This window comes from Penaeus chinensis, chromosome 9, assembly GCF_019202785.1.
Source record: "Penaeus chinensis breed Huanghai No. 1 chromosome 9, ASM1920278v2, whole genome shotgun sequence".
NCBI lineage: Eukaryota > Metazoa > Arthropoda > Malacostraca > Decapoda > Penaeidae > Penaeus > Penaeus chinensis.
In genome coordinates this window covers 29,427,964-29,445,463 of record NC_061827.1, presented here as the reverse complement: position 1 = coordinate 29,445,463, position 17,500 = coordinate 29,427,964, and the positions used below count along the sequence as shown (strand labels likewise).

At 45.2% G+C, this 17,500-nt stretch overlaps 1 protein-coding gene across 5 annotated transcripts in view; it reads left to right on the top strand.

Moving 5' to 3' along the window:
- LOC125029206 (protein MTSS 1-like) overlaps positions 1-17,500 on the top strand; it is a 192,244-nt gene that overhangs the window by 28,307 nt on the left and 146,437 nt on the right. For all 5 annotated transcript variants that reach the window (XM_047619086.1, XM_047619083.1, XM_047619084.1 and 2 more), the window contains exon 3: positions 16,221-16,294. In XM_047619086.1, the coding sequence (XP_047475042.1) occupies positions 16,221-16,294 (74 nt within the window). The remainder of the gene's footprint in view (positions 1-16,220; positions 16,295-17,500) is intronic.

Here is a 17,500-nt window from a genome sequence, read left to right as displayed (position 1 = left end):
TAAAGGAGTGAGAAGGGGCGAAGGAAAATGTAAGAATGAGTTTGACGGGGTTGCGAATCGCGGAGGGGTGGAGCCGCGGCGGGAAGAGCAGTTTGAATGCGAGATTGTACCCGAGTAGAGAAAATACACGGAGTAACGGGGGTCGTAGAGTACGCTTTGGCACAAGAGTTCATGATAAGAGAGAGAGAATGAAGTGGGTGAAGGATCTGTGTGATAATACATAGAAAAGTAATATGGAAATGATAAAAAAAAGTAACTTAAATGGTCAAGCTCGGTTAAAGTGCAGTAAATGTTGTCTCTGAAAAAATGCGACTGAAAGAAGTTTTCAAGATAAAGTTTATAAGCGCCTCGTATTACGCGCTGTAGGTTAAGATCTCCAAAGAGTAGTTTTGAGACAAGGGTTGCGCGTTGACAGTGCACTTTGTGGTGAAGTCGAAGGAGTCTTTGGTTGGGGTAGGAAAAGGGTGCATGAAAGACACGTTGACAAGGATAACAATGGCGGTAAAGGATAGCAGAGGTGGTTATGAGATAATGGCCGAGCAGCTACTGAAGGGAGAGACCTTGGTAACAATGCAGAACCTCCTTTTCACCCTCTCCCCCTCCCTTCCCCTCCCCTTCCACGGTGCATTGTGGCCGCCCCGGGAGATCTGTTGTATTGGTGCTGTAGTGTTTGTGGAGGGATCGACGGCATGACGTTTACACCCTAGGTGATCGCTGTATTAACGGGACATTACTGAATGGGACTGGGCTGTTTTTTGTTGCCATAAAATTGATCGTTGTGGTTTTTTTTTCCTTTGTATATATTACAATTGTGTATTGTTTGTACAAGTTATTTTGTGTGAGTGTTTGTTACATCGTCCGTCGCACAAAAAGCCGGCATTGTATTTAAAATGACTTAGATGTTGATGGTGACAAAAAGGTGATATGAGCGACGGGAGATCGCACCCCCCCACCCCCCCTCGTAGTCACAGAATTCGCCATCGCCAGAAAGACCAATGGGAAAATTTCGTTCTCGTGTCGTACTCGCGGCCTCTCTGTTCCCTTTATTCCTCTTGACAGAGATGATTTGCCTTCGAGTGAAGATGATCGCGTGGTTCCCGTGGCGCGATTGTGTTTAGATCGATGTGCGAGGGAGGGTGATGGGTGAGGCACGAGGGCTGGTTGAAGGGCGAGCGCGGCGAGGGGAAGGGAGGGGAGCGGGGTTGACGGGGACGGAATGGCGGGGTTGGCGGTCGACGGCGAGGGAGAAGGGTGAGTTTGGCCTAAAGAGGTGGATGCTGCGTATTATGGAGGATGAAGGTCGTGGTAGCACTGCCGTGGTAGGATCCTTTGCTTTTTCGCGTAAGCATGATTATCTTTGGTAAATAGAGAAAGTAAATGCAACCTTTGTTGTCACTCGTACATGTGTTGCTACTCCCGAGTCATCGTGAAGGAGAGGCTGGGATTTGCCTTATTTGCAAGGCTGTGATTAGTATGAATGAAATAGCACCGAGCGTAGGATTAGCGTTGTTTATGTTTCCCTGGTGTAGTAAGCTTTGGCGTCGCGGCCGAGGGGAGGCGAGGCCCGAGGAACCATCAGCATCCGGCGCGGAGAGGGGAGACGCCCGGATTAGCTTGTGCTCGCGGTGGACCTTTTCCCCAGATCCCCGCTCGGTCTTTACAGCCTCCTCCTAACAGCCATTCCTCCTAGCTGGAGAAAGGGAAAGTGTATATGAGCATTTATATAGATTTTCTCAACCAGAGACATATTGAATGGTGATTCAATATATCTACCAAAAGACAGCTAACCTGTCGAGGTTGTTTACACTCGGAACTCTTGTATCAAGAAAATTAAAGCATCGGTAGTTTCACATCCTACGTAATTAACAAGTTGATATCTACGGAAAAAGGTTCTTTCTCTAGCGAGAGGTAGGTCAGCTACTCTACAAAACACGTTATCCCACTTCTGTCTCCACCCCAGGCACCCCACCCTCTTTTACCCTCTTTATTTACTGACTTGGTAGTCTCTAAATGCTGTTCAAACTTCGCGTGGGATCTTTGATATTTTTGTATTCTTATTTCATAGTAGTTGTTCAGATAGCGTACTCGTGTTTTTTATTCTATTTTAAAATGTTCATGTGCAAAATTTAATTAATAATTAATAATCTACGTGTCAAGGTTAACGTTTTCGAAAATTATTCCACTTCCTGTGATTGTGAGAAGTGCATGTCTTGAAATCATAAATCAGGTGTGATGTGGTATTTAATCTGAGCGGAAGTAATGCTGCGATGCGTATTTGGTGAACATCAAGGCCAACTAAAAGGTGTAATTCTATTTAGGATTCTCTTCGGCCATGAAATATAAGTATAATTAAGCATAGCCAAGCTAAGGCAAGACATGTAGCTGTTTTACATTAGAGGCTTGATATTAAATGTATTATACCATGACACTTGTTAGACACAATTCCTTCCTTAAGAAAAAAAAAAAAAAATCCCATTCCAAATGTAAATTGAAGACCCCTAAACTAGAGCAAGATAATTATTAAGCAAATAACGGGCGAGAGAATATATGGATTGACGATTCTCCCTCAGAGCAGTGTTAGCATGAGGGGGACGAAAAAAAAATCAATCCCTTAAAGAGAAAGTTCTTGTAGAAAGTTCATTTTTTTCAGCACTGAACACACACAAAAAAACTGATTTATGGCACAAGGAAATGCCTTGGCCATCGTCTCCCTCTCCATCTTCCGTTCTAAATGAAAAGTGAGAAGTTAAACAAAGGTACACTGTCTCTTGTAGGTTCACGAGGCACTGGAATATACCGTAGGGAGTGAGTGTTGTGATAAGTCCCGCGAAGGGGACAGACCTTTTTACTCCGCCTTCCTCGGCCATTCTTCATTGCTGACCCTCGCTTGCGCGTTCCCAGAGATATGGGAAAGACATTCATCTTTATCCGTTACAGATATGAGGACAGTCTAGTTGACCCTAACGAGAATTCCAATGGAAATTACGTATAAAAACAGAAAATCTGGAGGCATTCCACTTGAGAAAAGATCTCGGTATGACGTTTTGTACTGACGTTCTTCACTCCTCTGCAGCCCGCGCCCGCCCTCCCTCACAAGACCAGTGGTAACATTCTTAGTTTCCCCCTCCTCCGACCCCCCTCACCCACCCCTCCCCTCTCCTCCCGTTAGGCTGTTCCCTCGATTCCCCGCCCCCTCATCGGCACAAGACCTGCATTATTAACCAGCCTACAGGCACGAGGAGGGAGACGGGAGGGAGGCCTCTTTTATTGGCTCTGACTTGGATGTTTGTTTTTTGTTATTCCTTCATTTGTTGTTTGTTATTTGTTAGACGAGACTAGTGCTCTCTGAATTGACCGTAGCGTCATAGGTACCTTAGGTCATTTGTTGACAGTAATATGTTATGGAAAGAACACTTCACTGATCAGGATAGAGAATTTCGACGAGCTGAGCTTCCGTTTTCATCTTTAGTGTCGTATTTATAGATTTGGTTGCTCTCTTTCTAATTTCAATCACACTTCTCTTTGTGGGATTTATTTTATATATATATATTTTTTTCTTTTACTCTGTTTTCTTTTTATGCCTCTTTGCCTCATTGCCCTCCTTCATGCACACGGACAGTAAGTGGAGTCTCGAGAGATTTAAGTGCGTTAATTGCCCCCTTCCCCTCAGGTAATTACCTGGTCACGAGCCCCTTGTTTGTTGGACGCTGGTAATTGATTCGTTATTTGTGGGAGTCAATTTACTATCTTTATTTACCTGCCGCTTCCCCTTTGTCCACGAATTTATTTGTTTGAACTCACTTAAATGCCATAAGCATCTCATTCAGGACACGAGTGAGAGCAACATTAGAGATCCTTCGTCGACCTGCGGTCATTGATCACCTGCCTCACCTGTCTGAGCTCCTCTCCCCTGGAGAGGAGCTGTTTGCCCAAGGCTTGCGCGACCCGAGATCCCCCATATTTCCAAGCCCGGAGTCAATCCACCGGAGATTACAAACAGCAGAGACGCTGAGCCTCACCTTATTGGATAAATAGAATGACGAATTTCCGTCCTCCATTATCGTCTCTCCCGCTACCCCCTCCTTCCTTCTCTTACTAATGTATGTTTGAGGTGTTTGGGATCAGATATTGCATTTATAAACGCCTCGGAACACCAGAGCCGTCTGAGGAAAGTGTGCGGTAAAACAAACGGTCAGAGAAAAAGGTAGTGTTTGAGCAAGGGATGAGAGGTAGACTGTGTAAAGGTACATCCTCGTGCTTTCTCTGGGGAGGCTCCTGGGTCCATAAGTTGCGATCTCTCTCTCTCTCTCTCTCTCTCTCTCTCTCTCTCTCTCTCTCTCTCTCTCTCTCTCTCTCTCTCTCTCTCTCTCTCTCTCTCTCTCTCTCTCGGCTCCATGTCTCTTACTTATCTATCATTTTATGTTTCTCTTATTTATTTACTCTTCGCTGGTCCCAGACTGCTTGCTTAGAAACGCACGCACTCACGCCTCACTCCTACACATATGGTTGAAGTTACCGATTATCACAAATTGAATTCGATAAACTCTTCACTCGAACTTTGGTGAAGTTTATTCGCAGGGGATGGCGATGACGAATTCTGTGGACGGAGGAGGTTGCAGGCTTATGAAAGGGTTAATCTGGAATTAGTTTGTGGCATGTTGATGAAGTGGGTGTTGGAAGTACGTGGTCGCTGGATGAAGTTGGTGAAGTTGAGAAAGGAATATTGAGATGGACGAATTGTATGTGCAGTTTGAATAGTTATGGAAAGAAAAGGAGGTGCATAGAGAGAAAAGGCTCATACAGGCATATTGCAAAAATACCAACTTTCAGTAAATTTCCCTCGGGGGAATTCGCGCCAATTATGTTTTGCGTGAAAGACTTCATGATTATGGAAGAAGTAGGGCAATGATTGTTTATAGTACACGTTTTTCGGCACTGAAATACTGGCATTATTACCGCACCGTAGGTCGCCACCGTTTTTTTTTGGGGGGGAGGGGGGTAATGTCCTTAAAATGATGGTAATGAAGAAGACAAGTCGCACTGCAGTCCTCTTATACCCCTCGTGTGGGATTGAGTTGTGCGCTCTAGTTGATGAGTTTGAGGCGGGAAACTTTGTTAAGAAAGTCTTGACGTTATTTTAATTTCCTATAGGTAGTGAGCTCTCTCTTTCTGTCTGGAGTACGCTCTCTGTCTATCCCGTCTCTCACTCACACACTAATTCTTTCTCCCACTCTCTCTATCTCTCTTTCTTGCTCCCTCTCCCTGTCTTTCTCTCTCTTCCTTTCTTTCTCCCTCTCCCTGTCTTTCTCCCTCTCCCTGTCTTTCTCCCTCTCCCTGTCTTTCTCCCTCTTCCTGTCTTTCCCCCTCTTCCTGTCTTTCTCCCTCTCCCTGTCTTTCTCCCTCTCCCTGTCTTTGTCCCTCTTCCTGTCTTTCTCCCTCTCCCTGTCTTTCTCCCTCTCCCTGTCTTTCTCCCTCTCCCTGTCTTTCTCCCTCTCCCTGTCTTTCTCCCTCTCCCTGTCTTTCTCCCTCTCCCTGTCTTTCTCCCTCTTCCTGTCTTCCTCCCTCTCTCTGTTTTTCATACACATACACATACACATACACATACACATACACATACACATACACATACACATACACATACACATACACATAAACATTAACACACACACATACACTTACACACACATACGCTTACACACATACGCTTACACACACACACGCTTACACACATACGCATACACACACGCATACACACACACGCATACACACACACGGATACACACACACAGATACACACACACATACACACACACATACACACACACACACACACACACACACACACACACACACACACACACACACACACACACACACACACACACACACATACACACACACACACACACATACACACACACACATACACACACACACATACACACACACACACATACACACACACACACATACACACGCACACACATACACACACACACACATACACACACACACACACACATACACACACACACACACACACACACACACACACACACACACACACACACACACACACACACACACACATACACACACACACACACATACACACACACATATACAGATACAGACACACACGCACACACACACATGTGTGTGTATGTATCTGTATATGTATATATGTGTATGTGTGTATGTGTGTATGTGTTTGTATATATATTTTTATGTATATGTATACATTTGTATACATGTATATATATATATATATATATATATATATATATATATATATATATATATATATATATATGTATATGGGTGCGTGTGTGTGTGTGTGTGTGTGTGTGTGTGTGTGTGTGTGTGTGTGTGTGTGTGTGTGTGTGTGTGTGTGTGTGTGTGTGTGTGTATGTGTGTGTGTGTGTATGTGTGTGCGTGTGTATGTTTGTATATAAATACATATTTTATACAAACATACATAAACGCACACACGCATACATACATATATATCAGGCCATATACAGTTTCCGACACGGGGAGCAGCGTCGTGGCACAGGAGCCCCGTCGGGATCCGTGTCAGCTGATCTGTGATGGCGAGAGTCAGGTGCCGGGCGAAGACGCCTCGGTAGGGCTTCATGCGCTGGACCAAGAAAGGGTTGCTGGAAACATAGTGTGAGGCTGACGGCAATAAACAGTAAGAAAAATAGATTTACTAAAGTAATGGCCCTTGTGAATTCGTGAACGGTAGAAGAGAAGAATGAATGAATGAATGAGGAAGGCGGCGACGATGACGTACCGAGGAAGGCGGCGAGGATGACGTTACGAGAAAGGCGGATGTTGACGTAAATAAAAATGGAGGATGTCATGGCGGTAAGGAGAGTTACGAGAGGAAGGATGTGGGGCAAGAGGAGGAGGAAGAAGAAATGGCGAGGAAGTGGAAGCGGCCACCTGTGCAGGAGCCGGACGCCGTGAAGGGGCTTCGCTGGCGTGTGGCGTTTCCTCAAGAGGATGGTTGAGGCAGGGGTTTAAGCTGCACCTGTTGCTATTTTTATTTTCTTTGTTTGTAGCGCAGAAGTGAAGTGAATTCTTAAAAGTTTGCTGAGGCGTAAATAATACAATGGGGTAGGCGTGATACGTTTGTTTGTTTGTGGGTGGGTGGTCATTTGCTTGTAGGCCTACGAGTTTACTTATTTCTTTACAGATATATGTTTACGTATGTATATGTGTGTGTATGTGAAGGAGAGGAGTGTAACTAAACTCTGCACGTTTACATTCATAACTGTGCCATTCATTCGATTCACGCGCGTATACACGAACGGTTGGCGGAGCAGGTGTGCGAGCCGGGGCACCTGGGCTGAAGAGAGTCGCCGCCCTTCATAATGTTCATGGCTTTATCCGCATGACTTGGCCCGCCCGCGTACTCTGGATGCCTACACGCATCACGCCCTTTGCGACTGCTACGCCCTAGTATGCTCGTCGCAAGATAATTTACTGGCTACGCCCCCCCCCCCCCCCGTATTCATAGGCATAGACCGGGCGAGATTCAGCTTCGCATTTCTGGCATATCCTTATCCCCGTCCGCGGTTTCGGACTTAAACTGAATTATATGAGACTGACGGATGATGAAAGTCTGTGGCACAGGAAAGGAAGCGGAAAAGTGGGCACTGAGAGATAAATAAAGGATTCGGAGAGAATGAAAAAAAAAAACATGTGTAATGGGGAGGAAAATAGATACACAGAGAAAGGACAAGGATATGAGACTGATACAAAAGAATAGCAAGAAGGGAAGAAAAAGAAATACCAAAGAGAAACAAACAGTGAAACAGGAAGGGACGAAACAGTTGCGTAGACTGTAGGAGCACCATATAATTTGTTTTCGGATGTGCTAAGCCTAAGAAAAATCAGCGAATTTGAGTGATACATACACATATGAGGAACTATTTATGATAAGCATGGACATACGAATACAACGAAAGTATTAAGGATATACATGAAAATAAGCTACACTTAGGGACCCTCGCTCCTGGTCTCCATCAGCCGCACCAGTTGAGGCTAAATCCAGCTCCCTCTCGAGCACGGGGCTAGTCGCGCTGTTACTAGCAGGTGACGGTGACAGGGTGTGACGTTCAGTGACGCATGACGCTTTTATGGCCCCTCCGGCTCTTTTGTTTTGTTGGTGACGTGGGTTGTGTATTCGAGGGGGGAGGGGGACGCAAGGGTGGAGATGGTAGTGTAGTAAACAGTTTGTAGTGATGCCATGGCTTGGTTGCTGAAGAATAAACCGTGCTGTTTTGGGTTGAGATCGGTAGGAGGAAGAGTTGGATAAGTTGCTTACAAAAATATTTTAGCGTCATTTGCTGTCGTATATATCCATATATATATAATTTGGTGTTTCTCTAGTAAGCACACGCAAACGCACACGCACACGCACACGCACACGCACACGCACACGCACACGCACACGCACACGCACATGCACACACACACACACACACACACACACACACACACACACACACACACACACACACACACACACACACACACACACACACACACACACACATTTTTTATCTCACTCACTCACATTTTCCTGTGTTTTCTTGTTTTCTTTCTTCAGAATTTTTTCTTCTTCAGATGAACAACCAACGTTAATTTTCTTACAATATCACTCGGCCAGAAGCACGATCTGTAATTTTCGTATCCATAAACACGTGAGGACAGCGGGTAACTCCACCATTTTCAATAAATCTAGCAGAATGGCTTCCGCCAGTGCTAGCTATTCTGGGGAGTCAACTTTCTTTTCCTCATTTCCCTCCGCGTCGTCCCTGTTGTTTATGTTGATTATATACGCGAATAAGATATCCTTTCACGAAAAAAAATGTTCGGACTGATCTACACTTTAATTCGTTGCTTATAGCGCGTGCAAGAAACGGGGATATCGGAAGGTTTACTGTGAAAGGACGTGGAGTTTTCAAATAAAGCCTCTGTCGGTATGCAAACTTTCTTCTTGCTTTACTATTTTACGAAAGCCTATAGCCATTCTTTTCGCACGCCCCTCGTTGCCGACGCTATACGCGCCCTATAGCTGTGGCTATTTACCTGCCTCTATCCCGTTCTGGCAGAGGCGCCGTGTTCGGTATTGGCAATATGTTAATGGTCCTTCCTTTGGCACTCTCGTCCCCATAGTGTGAACTGTGCTCTGGCACGCGTGTCTCGAGATGCAATGATTCTGCCAGGATCATCCTCGGATAACTGGCATTGGTTAGCGATAGCGCTAGTTAATCTAGGGTTTAACCATTTGGTTACCCACGATTTCGTTTTAGATTTGTGGGGGTTAATTGGGTCGTGCATACAACGCGTTAAATTATTCTGTGAAATCTTAATGTTGTGAGAGCAGACTTAAGCACTGTAGCTCTGTTGACATTATTGATACCCGTGTAATGATTTTGGCACAATCATGGTTGGCGTTGGCACGAGATCCAGAGACGGTGCAGGAGCACAGCAGCTACGGCCTAGAGGGTTAAAAGAAGATACACCGCAGGAAAGCGTGAGCTACATGGCCACGTGGGTTTATGTTGCGTGGAGCAACGCGCAATCCCCCCGAGAGCATCTGGTTGTCATGTTGGCGATAAGATACGTGCGCGGGCGGCAGGTTGAAATAGTTTGTTGGCACTGCATCATCAGGAGCACCTCTCCGGCGCATTTTATTTATCACCTGTCTGTCAGTTCGGCAAAGAGAAGTTTATATGTTGGATAAGAAGGCTTTTGGTGAAGACATGGCGTCCATTGTAGTAACTACCAGCGCAGCTTACTCATGCGAAGGGACTATGATTTGATATGGCTCTCATTCGATATGATACAAGATAGATTTCGTAGAAATGCTGATATCCGTCTAGTGTTTGACGAGAATCACGTTGATATCAAGCGTTCCATCAAGTGAAGATTCCAACTACGGGGTGCCAGGGGGTGCTATGAGGTACCACCGTCCCAGTTGTAACTGGTGCGGTCAGTCATTCATGAAGGTGTTTGTTTGTCTAACTTTGCCTTAGAACTATGCTCAATGGATGCGTAAAATTTATGTCCACTATTCTAGACTTTAGTTCACTTTGTAGTAAAGACGTCATAGTAATCATAATTTTATTAGTTCAGTCATTCTAAAGTAATGCTGGATTTCTTATTCCCATAGCCCTTATTCCCTCACCAGGACATTGTTTTTGGCAGTTTTCGCAGTCTCGCCATATAGTGCCTACTACAAACAGTCGTAGAAGATAGGTTGGCCGCAATGTTTTATGTTTGACGAAAAAATCCTTTTTCGTAGATTTTTTACATTTTAAGCGTAATTCATATTGTTCGTCTCTACCATATTGTTGAATGGGAAGTACGTATCATGCATTAATATTTCTGTCACAAAGTAAGTCTCATTGGTGCGTATCAGGATGTGCTCGCAGATGGTGTTGACCAAGCACTTAGATACATTGCTTCATTGTTAACCTCTTATATTGCACTTAGTCTGGCAGTCTGTGTACACTGTGCATCTTTTCCCCTAAGTTATGAGATCAGCTAACATACAGAACAGACGGAGGAGGCCATAACATGTAAGAGTACGCCCCGTATTTCAAGTCTGGATTGTGTTAAAGGTCATACAAGATTGTTTTTATGGACTGAGGGGAGACTTCGCTGCGTCGGATCGCCACGGCGGACGAGCATACCGCTACATGCCCCAGCAGAAGCGACGTCGATGTAGAGCGTCTTTCCTGCACTTATTCTCAAGTTGCATGCACTGAAAGTAGCAACAAACAAACACCATTGCTTCGCGTTTGGCGGTTTCGTCGGTGCTGAAGTCAACACTATGGTTGTTTGTGGCCCTGGAGGATCCACTTAACGATGATGGAGCTGATGATGTCTCTTTCTATCAGTGTCACATTCTGTGTGTGTGTGTGTTTATATGTTTCTCTCTATCTCTTTGTATCTGTCTGCTTATCTATCTATCTGTCTCATCTTAGGGGTTGTCTCAGCAGCCATTCTGATCCCCCTCTCGCTTTGCTTCTAGAAGTATAAGCGAACACTTGTACACTTAATCTCAAAGTGCCTGTGATATAGCCATTCAGGCCACCTAACATGAGGTACAGAGAGCTATATGATTATGTAAGCGCGATTGACGTATTGGGATTATATAACATTTAATGTTATGTTAATGTCTTGAATTTAACTTGTTTTATTGATTTTGCTGTTTATCATGCATTAGCATTGTGTTCAATTATTATTTTGTGAGTTCCTATATGAACTAATACCTGTTTGTATGTATACTATATATATATATATATATATATATATATATATATATATATATATATAATTAATATTGATTTTAATCTTTCTCTCTCTCTCTTTCTTATTTTCTTTCTTTCTTTCTTTCTTTCTTTCTTTCTTTCTTCCTTTCTCTCACTCTCTCTCTCTCTCTCTCCCTCCCTCCCTCCCTCCCTCCCTCCCTCCCTCCCTCCCTCCCTCCCTCCCTCCCTCCCTCCCTCCCTCCCTCCCTTCCTTCCTCTCCCTCTCCCTCTCCATCTCCCTCTCCCTCTCCCTCTCCCTCTCCCTCTCCCTCTCCCTCTCCCTCTCCCTCTCCCTCCCTCCCTTCCTCCCTCCCTCCCTCCCTCCCTCCCTCCCTCCCTCCCTCCCTCCCTCCCTCCCCCCTTCACCCCCCTAAACTCCCTGCCCCCGCCCCTATCTCCTCTTGTGCTGGACAAATATTGGTGTGGGTGTGAATAGCATTAGCGATGTCCAAAGACTGGTTGCTGCAAGTGGGAGGGTAGCTTGGTAACCTTGACGTTAATGTTACCACGTGCTCCGTCTCTCCCACCAAAACTGCACCACCTGGCCCGGAGCGACAATAAACTGTGTTGATTTGGTAACACTTGGGGAATAAATGCGCATGACTCTGTGTTTATTTTTTTTATGATTATTATATGTCATTGGTTTCTTATTATGTGCAGTGCTCGTTTGGGACTTTTATATGTGCCAGAATAAAGTGTATATTTGTGCGATTGCATGGTGTTTATGCGTTGGTTTATGTATATTCAGTTGCGTGCACTCGCCTCGAGCAAGTGCATGCATACGAAGAATTCTGGTGTGGTGAGACGATGAGTAGTCACAGCCTTGCATACCATTATCCTCTTTTGTATCTTGTATGATTTGATAAATAGGCTGCTCCCGTATTGATGTTGCACAGCTGGCGTGAGTTAGTTTTCAAGACATCATCCATTAATTTTTGCACAGGTTGAATGAACATTCCATTTAATGTCACCGAATATTTTTCTAGCAGTCAGAGGAATAAAGAATTGCTGTTTAAACAAATCATGAGGAGAAGGAGCAACATACACGAAGATCATTACCACCGCTAAGGACCTGTCGTGCTCACACCAGGGAGTCCCCGTCACGCCGCCTGTCAGCCTGTCAGCTACCCTGTCACGGAGCCTGCTAATGACGAGCGGCCTCAGGGAATCCTCGGATGTCAGCAGGGAGATGGGGGTCTGGGCGGGAGGAGGATGCTGAAAATAAGGGTCCTTAGGGTGTAGGCAGAATCATAAATTGTTTATTTTCTGTAAAGATATAGGTGGATATACCTTTTAACGTCGTCTGAGTAACTCCTGTTTGTACTGACTGTGATTTCAGTTTGTTTTGAATGATGATGCGGATAGGGTTAACAGTTAAGGAAAGCGACGTGGCAGCATGGCGAATCCTTGCGATCGCGACAAATAGTGTGTATCTAGAAATCGGCATGATGATGCACGCAGCACCTTGAACGTCCCGATAACCTCAACCCAGATTTTCCTGCTTGGAGCAACTTGAACGTCTAGATCGTCTGGACTGCGTCACGCGAGCGGCCCTGTCCATCTCGTGCACTGAAGTTATGAATTCCCGACGGAAGAGTTCCCTCGAGGAAGCCAGCCTGACTTATTCAGGGCGCGGGAACGTAACCCAATCCGAAATGGCTCAGTCGTGATTCCGAGACCCGGCCCGCAGCCCCACCCGCGGTAAATCGCTCGCGAGGCCCTGGTTCGGCCGGTTTCTCTCTCGGCCTCGTTGTTGCTGCCTACGTCCCTTCTGATTTTACGTTTCTGGCTCTGGCGCTTACATCTTCATTCTTTGTCCATCTTTCTCTCCATCTCTCTTCATCCCTCCTCATCTACCTCTCCCTTTTTCTCTCCCAACCTCCTTCCCTCCCTTTTTGTATTATTTCTCTTACTCTCCCTCCCTCCCTCCCTCCCTCCCTCTCTTATCCCTCCCTCCCTCCCTCCCTCCCTCCCTCTCTTATCCCTTTCTCCCTCCCTCTCTTATCTCTTTCTCCCTCCCTTTCCTTCCACTCTTTCTCCTCTATCTTTTATTATCCGGTAAGCACAAACGCGCACATTAGCAACAGCAATCTAGAGCAAGAATAGTAGGTTATGATACGAACATCAAAGGATCTTTGTCCGCGCTAACCACATGCCTCAGGGAAGGCTCGCCACTCTCGCAGTACCTTCATTCTAAACCTCATATTCTCACCCTTTCCTCACCCAAAGCACTTTCACCCTCCCACTCGCCACAACACGCCCACGCTCGTGTATCGCGAAATCACTCATCCACGACACCCACATTACCAACACTCATTGTCTTCTCCACACGCTTATCTTACAAAGTCACGCCTTCTCAGTGTACGCCCATTTCACACACCCATCCAATTCTCACCCGTATTGTGTATCCTTCCTCAGCCCTCCTCCATGCGTATCCATAGACCTTCCAACTCACAACATCGCACCCACCGTGACGCCCTTACCCCTTAACCTCTGCAGGCGCGTTTCATGGGCCGGACGGCGTTGGAGTAAGAGTACAGTCGTTTGATATCAATATTTCCATCGCAGTTAATTCACCCCGAAGGAAAGTCCCCCGTTCAAAAAGTACATTCTTTTCAGCTCAGACCCAAACTAAAACGTGCCTAAGTTTTACGCGTGTTGTTGTGTTAGGCTGCTTACTAGTGCGTTGAGCCATGGAGCACAGTACAGTCACACATAGACCGCGTGAACCTGACCCTGAAGGCTTTCATTGAGGCTGGTCCTTCTCATTCATGCATTTACACTTGAAAATCCTTTTAGGCTGGTATTGCCCGCTGTTGGCCACGCGCAGTTCGCCCACTACTTGCTTTGTACTTTGCGTTAACCTCTGGGGCACATGTGCTTTCTGTAAAGGTGTATACATTTTATATGTTTATGGAAGCGGTTGAGTATTGTATAGTTCCATTTAACGCATATTGAGATACAAAGCGTTAGTAGAGAAAGTCTTGGGTGTTGTAGAGTCAGAGTGGAAACTCGTACTCGCACTTGCGAGTTTTACGAGGTCAGGTTCTGTCCGCCAAACCTGATTTGCCTTATAAAGGGAACGTGATACACGTTCACGTGGGGGACAATTGCACTTATTTTCTAGAACTCTTGATAAAACATCCCTAATTCTCTTTCTTTATTTACTTCTCTTTCTAGCTTGTTTGCTTGCTTGCTTGCTTGCTTGCTTGCTTGCTTGATTGATTGATTGATTGCTCGCTTTCCCTTTGTCTCTCTTTCTCTCTCTCTCTCTCTCTTTCTCTCTCTTTCTCTCTCTTTCTCTCTCTTTCTCTCTCTTTCTCTCTCTTTCTCTCTCTTTCTCTCTCTCTCTCTCTCTCTCTCTCTCTCTCTCTCTCTCTCTCTCTCTCTCTCTCTCTCTCTCTCTCTCTCTCTCAAAGAAAGGAAGTTTAGATTATCGTGCATACGTGAGCCCAGATTTGAACCAAAGTTTGGCGCATCGAACTTTTACCTTGTTTGGTAACTGTTCGATTGTTCCGTCCATCCAGGTCAGCAAGGGTCGGGCACCAACACAGGATGCTCGGGCGAGTGTTACTTGGGTGGGACCTTTTATCAGCTTTGTTCTGTTTGTCGATGTGTTCGATTTGTTTTGATAATAACTGTGCCTGATTAGGGATGTGACAAATTACGGCTGTCACAAGCTAATGTGAAAACGATTTATCCAAAACGATCAGTGTAATTTGCAGTATGTAGCCCAGTGGTGATGAAAGGGCCGTGTGTTGAAACCTATGTAGGTACGATTCCAGAGATCAGAGTCATGGCAAGCATACGTACTGTAGCGGTGTCGGGGATCTCCTTCCGCGTAAAGGGAAGTATGTTAATGAGGGCAGCTGGGTAGGGTTGGAGAGGCGTGGCGGCAGAGGAAGGCGTGGGCGGAGGTTCCAGCTGTGTTCTGCCAGTTTGGTTGAGGAGAGAACCTGGGGCTAGCCGGGGGGAGAGGAGATGATAGAGATCATGGAAACCCGGCGAAGGAGCGATAAAAAAAAAAGCAGCACTCGGATAGAGAAAGGTTATAGCAAAAAAAAAAAAAAAGTATTAGAGAGCCAATTAAGCTAAATACATGTAATTAAAAATTAAAGTAGAGATGCTTTGGCAGATACGTAGAAGAAATACACGATAGGTTATCTATATAAAAGAAACAATATTTGAACGAAGAGGGATAAATGTATAGAGGTCAGACGGAGAGGATAAACGAGCAATTATCTGTGGTGAAAGAGGGAAATTCCTTTGTGGGATCTAATTTATTTTCTGATATTAAACTGTTAAGTTTATTGTGACATTTTTGTGTCGACTTTTTTCTGTCGAGTTCTTTTGTGGTTAAATCAAAGGCAATCACTAACAGAAAAGACCTCCTTTGTTGATGATTTTGGGGACGTTGACAAACAACGCACAGAGCCATCCATCTCCCAGTCAGACTGTTATAAACCAATTATCGCGCACGCACCAGCATCCATATCATGCAACGCTGCAAGAAAGCAATATGGAAGCACCACGATGCAGTCATCATTCACGCTTACAGCGACCGCCATCGCCACCCCCGCCACCACAACAGCTAACCCAAAAGCCAGAAAAGTCTGCGAAAGTTTGCTAATGAGGCTCCAGTGGTTCAGTGTCCATAAGTGACAAGATGGACGTGTCAAGAAAGTTGAGGAGGAATGCCATTAGATTTATTCGAATCGGGATTAAAAAGATTTCTACCTTCAGTCCGATTTGTTTGAACTAAGTTTCATCCTTAACTTTTTTTCCCATTTTGATGACTTCGGCTGACTTTGTTCCATTTACATTTTTTTTTTGTTCTTCGTAACTTAATAATTTTTTTTATTAATGTGCTAATTTCTCTCCCTTCAGGTCGACACTGGTAGCGCTCTCGGCCTTCCTCGACGCCTTCCAGAAGATCGCAGACGCCGCTACAGGAACTCGAGGTAACCGTGGAGCGCTTTTACGCCAACTCATTCCTCATTTCTTATGTTTTTTAGTTATTTTATGACCTTTGGATGAAACTCAAACACATATTGGGTTACTGAGGTTTGGTGAGAGGCATCGCGAATGGAAGTTGTCTTTGTCTTGGGAAATGTTTTATGACTAGGCATGTTTATGCCATGGTCTTTGGAGGCAAGGTTTGTAACAAGTTCTTAGGAATGATTTTAAAGTGTGTATGTGTGGGTGTGGGTGTGGGTGTGGGTGTGGGTGTGGGTGTGTATGTATGCATGTATGTATGTATGTATGTATGTATGAGTGGGGGGGTATGTGTATATGTATGTGGGGGTTATATATATGTGTATGTGTATGTGTATGTGTGTGTGTGTGTGTGTGTGTGTGTGCGTGTGTGTGTGCGTGTGTGTGTGTGTGTGTGTGTGTGTGTGTGTGTGTGTGTGTGTGTGTGTGTGTGTGTGTGTGTGTGTGTGTGTGCGCGCGCGTGTGTGTGTGTGTGTGTGAGTGTGTGTGTTTGTGTGTGTACGTGCGTGCGTGCACATGTATATACGCTGTTTTTCTCCTCTTGATTTCCCTTTCTTTTATTTTCCACCTCTTTCTCTTTCTTTTTTTCGGCACAAGTCATGACGACGAGTTCAGTGGAATGCGATTTCCTGGTCTTTTTGGAACACAGACTCCATCAGGATAGAGTGACGAAGTGTGTTCATGAGTAAGCACATGTAACCCAGAGCTTGCTATCACTTGACAGTCTTAAAATGCTATGATCTTGACTGATATTTTTTTGTTACCTCTTTGTATGGAACGGAAGTATAGGAGTACGAGAGTGGCAGGCTAGGCACGCGGGTGCCAGCGAGTGCCGGCTACATATCCGGTAGTGTGACAGCGAAAGGGGTAAATTGTTGGCTCGAGAATTATGTGTGAGAAGCGTCAGTCGCAGGTAACGCACTCCTCCCGCGCTCTTTCTTTCCTTCCCATAGACACCAACGCCACTTTCGCTCCGTTCGCCCCTGGGTGTTATGGATATCTGCCTAGAAATGCTATTACCATATCCACTCCGGTGCACTGCCTCTCACACTCTGTCGCACCTTAGGTAATCTTCTTCCTTAATCCGATATATATTCTGTAGATGCGAAATCCTATCTCTCTTCTCCTCCTTTTGCTCATTCCTCTATTGGAACATCCCCCTTTTGCCACGT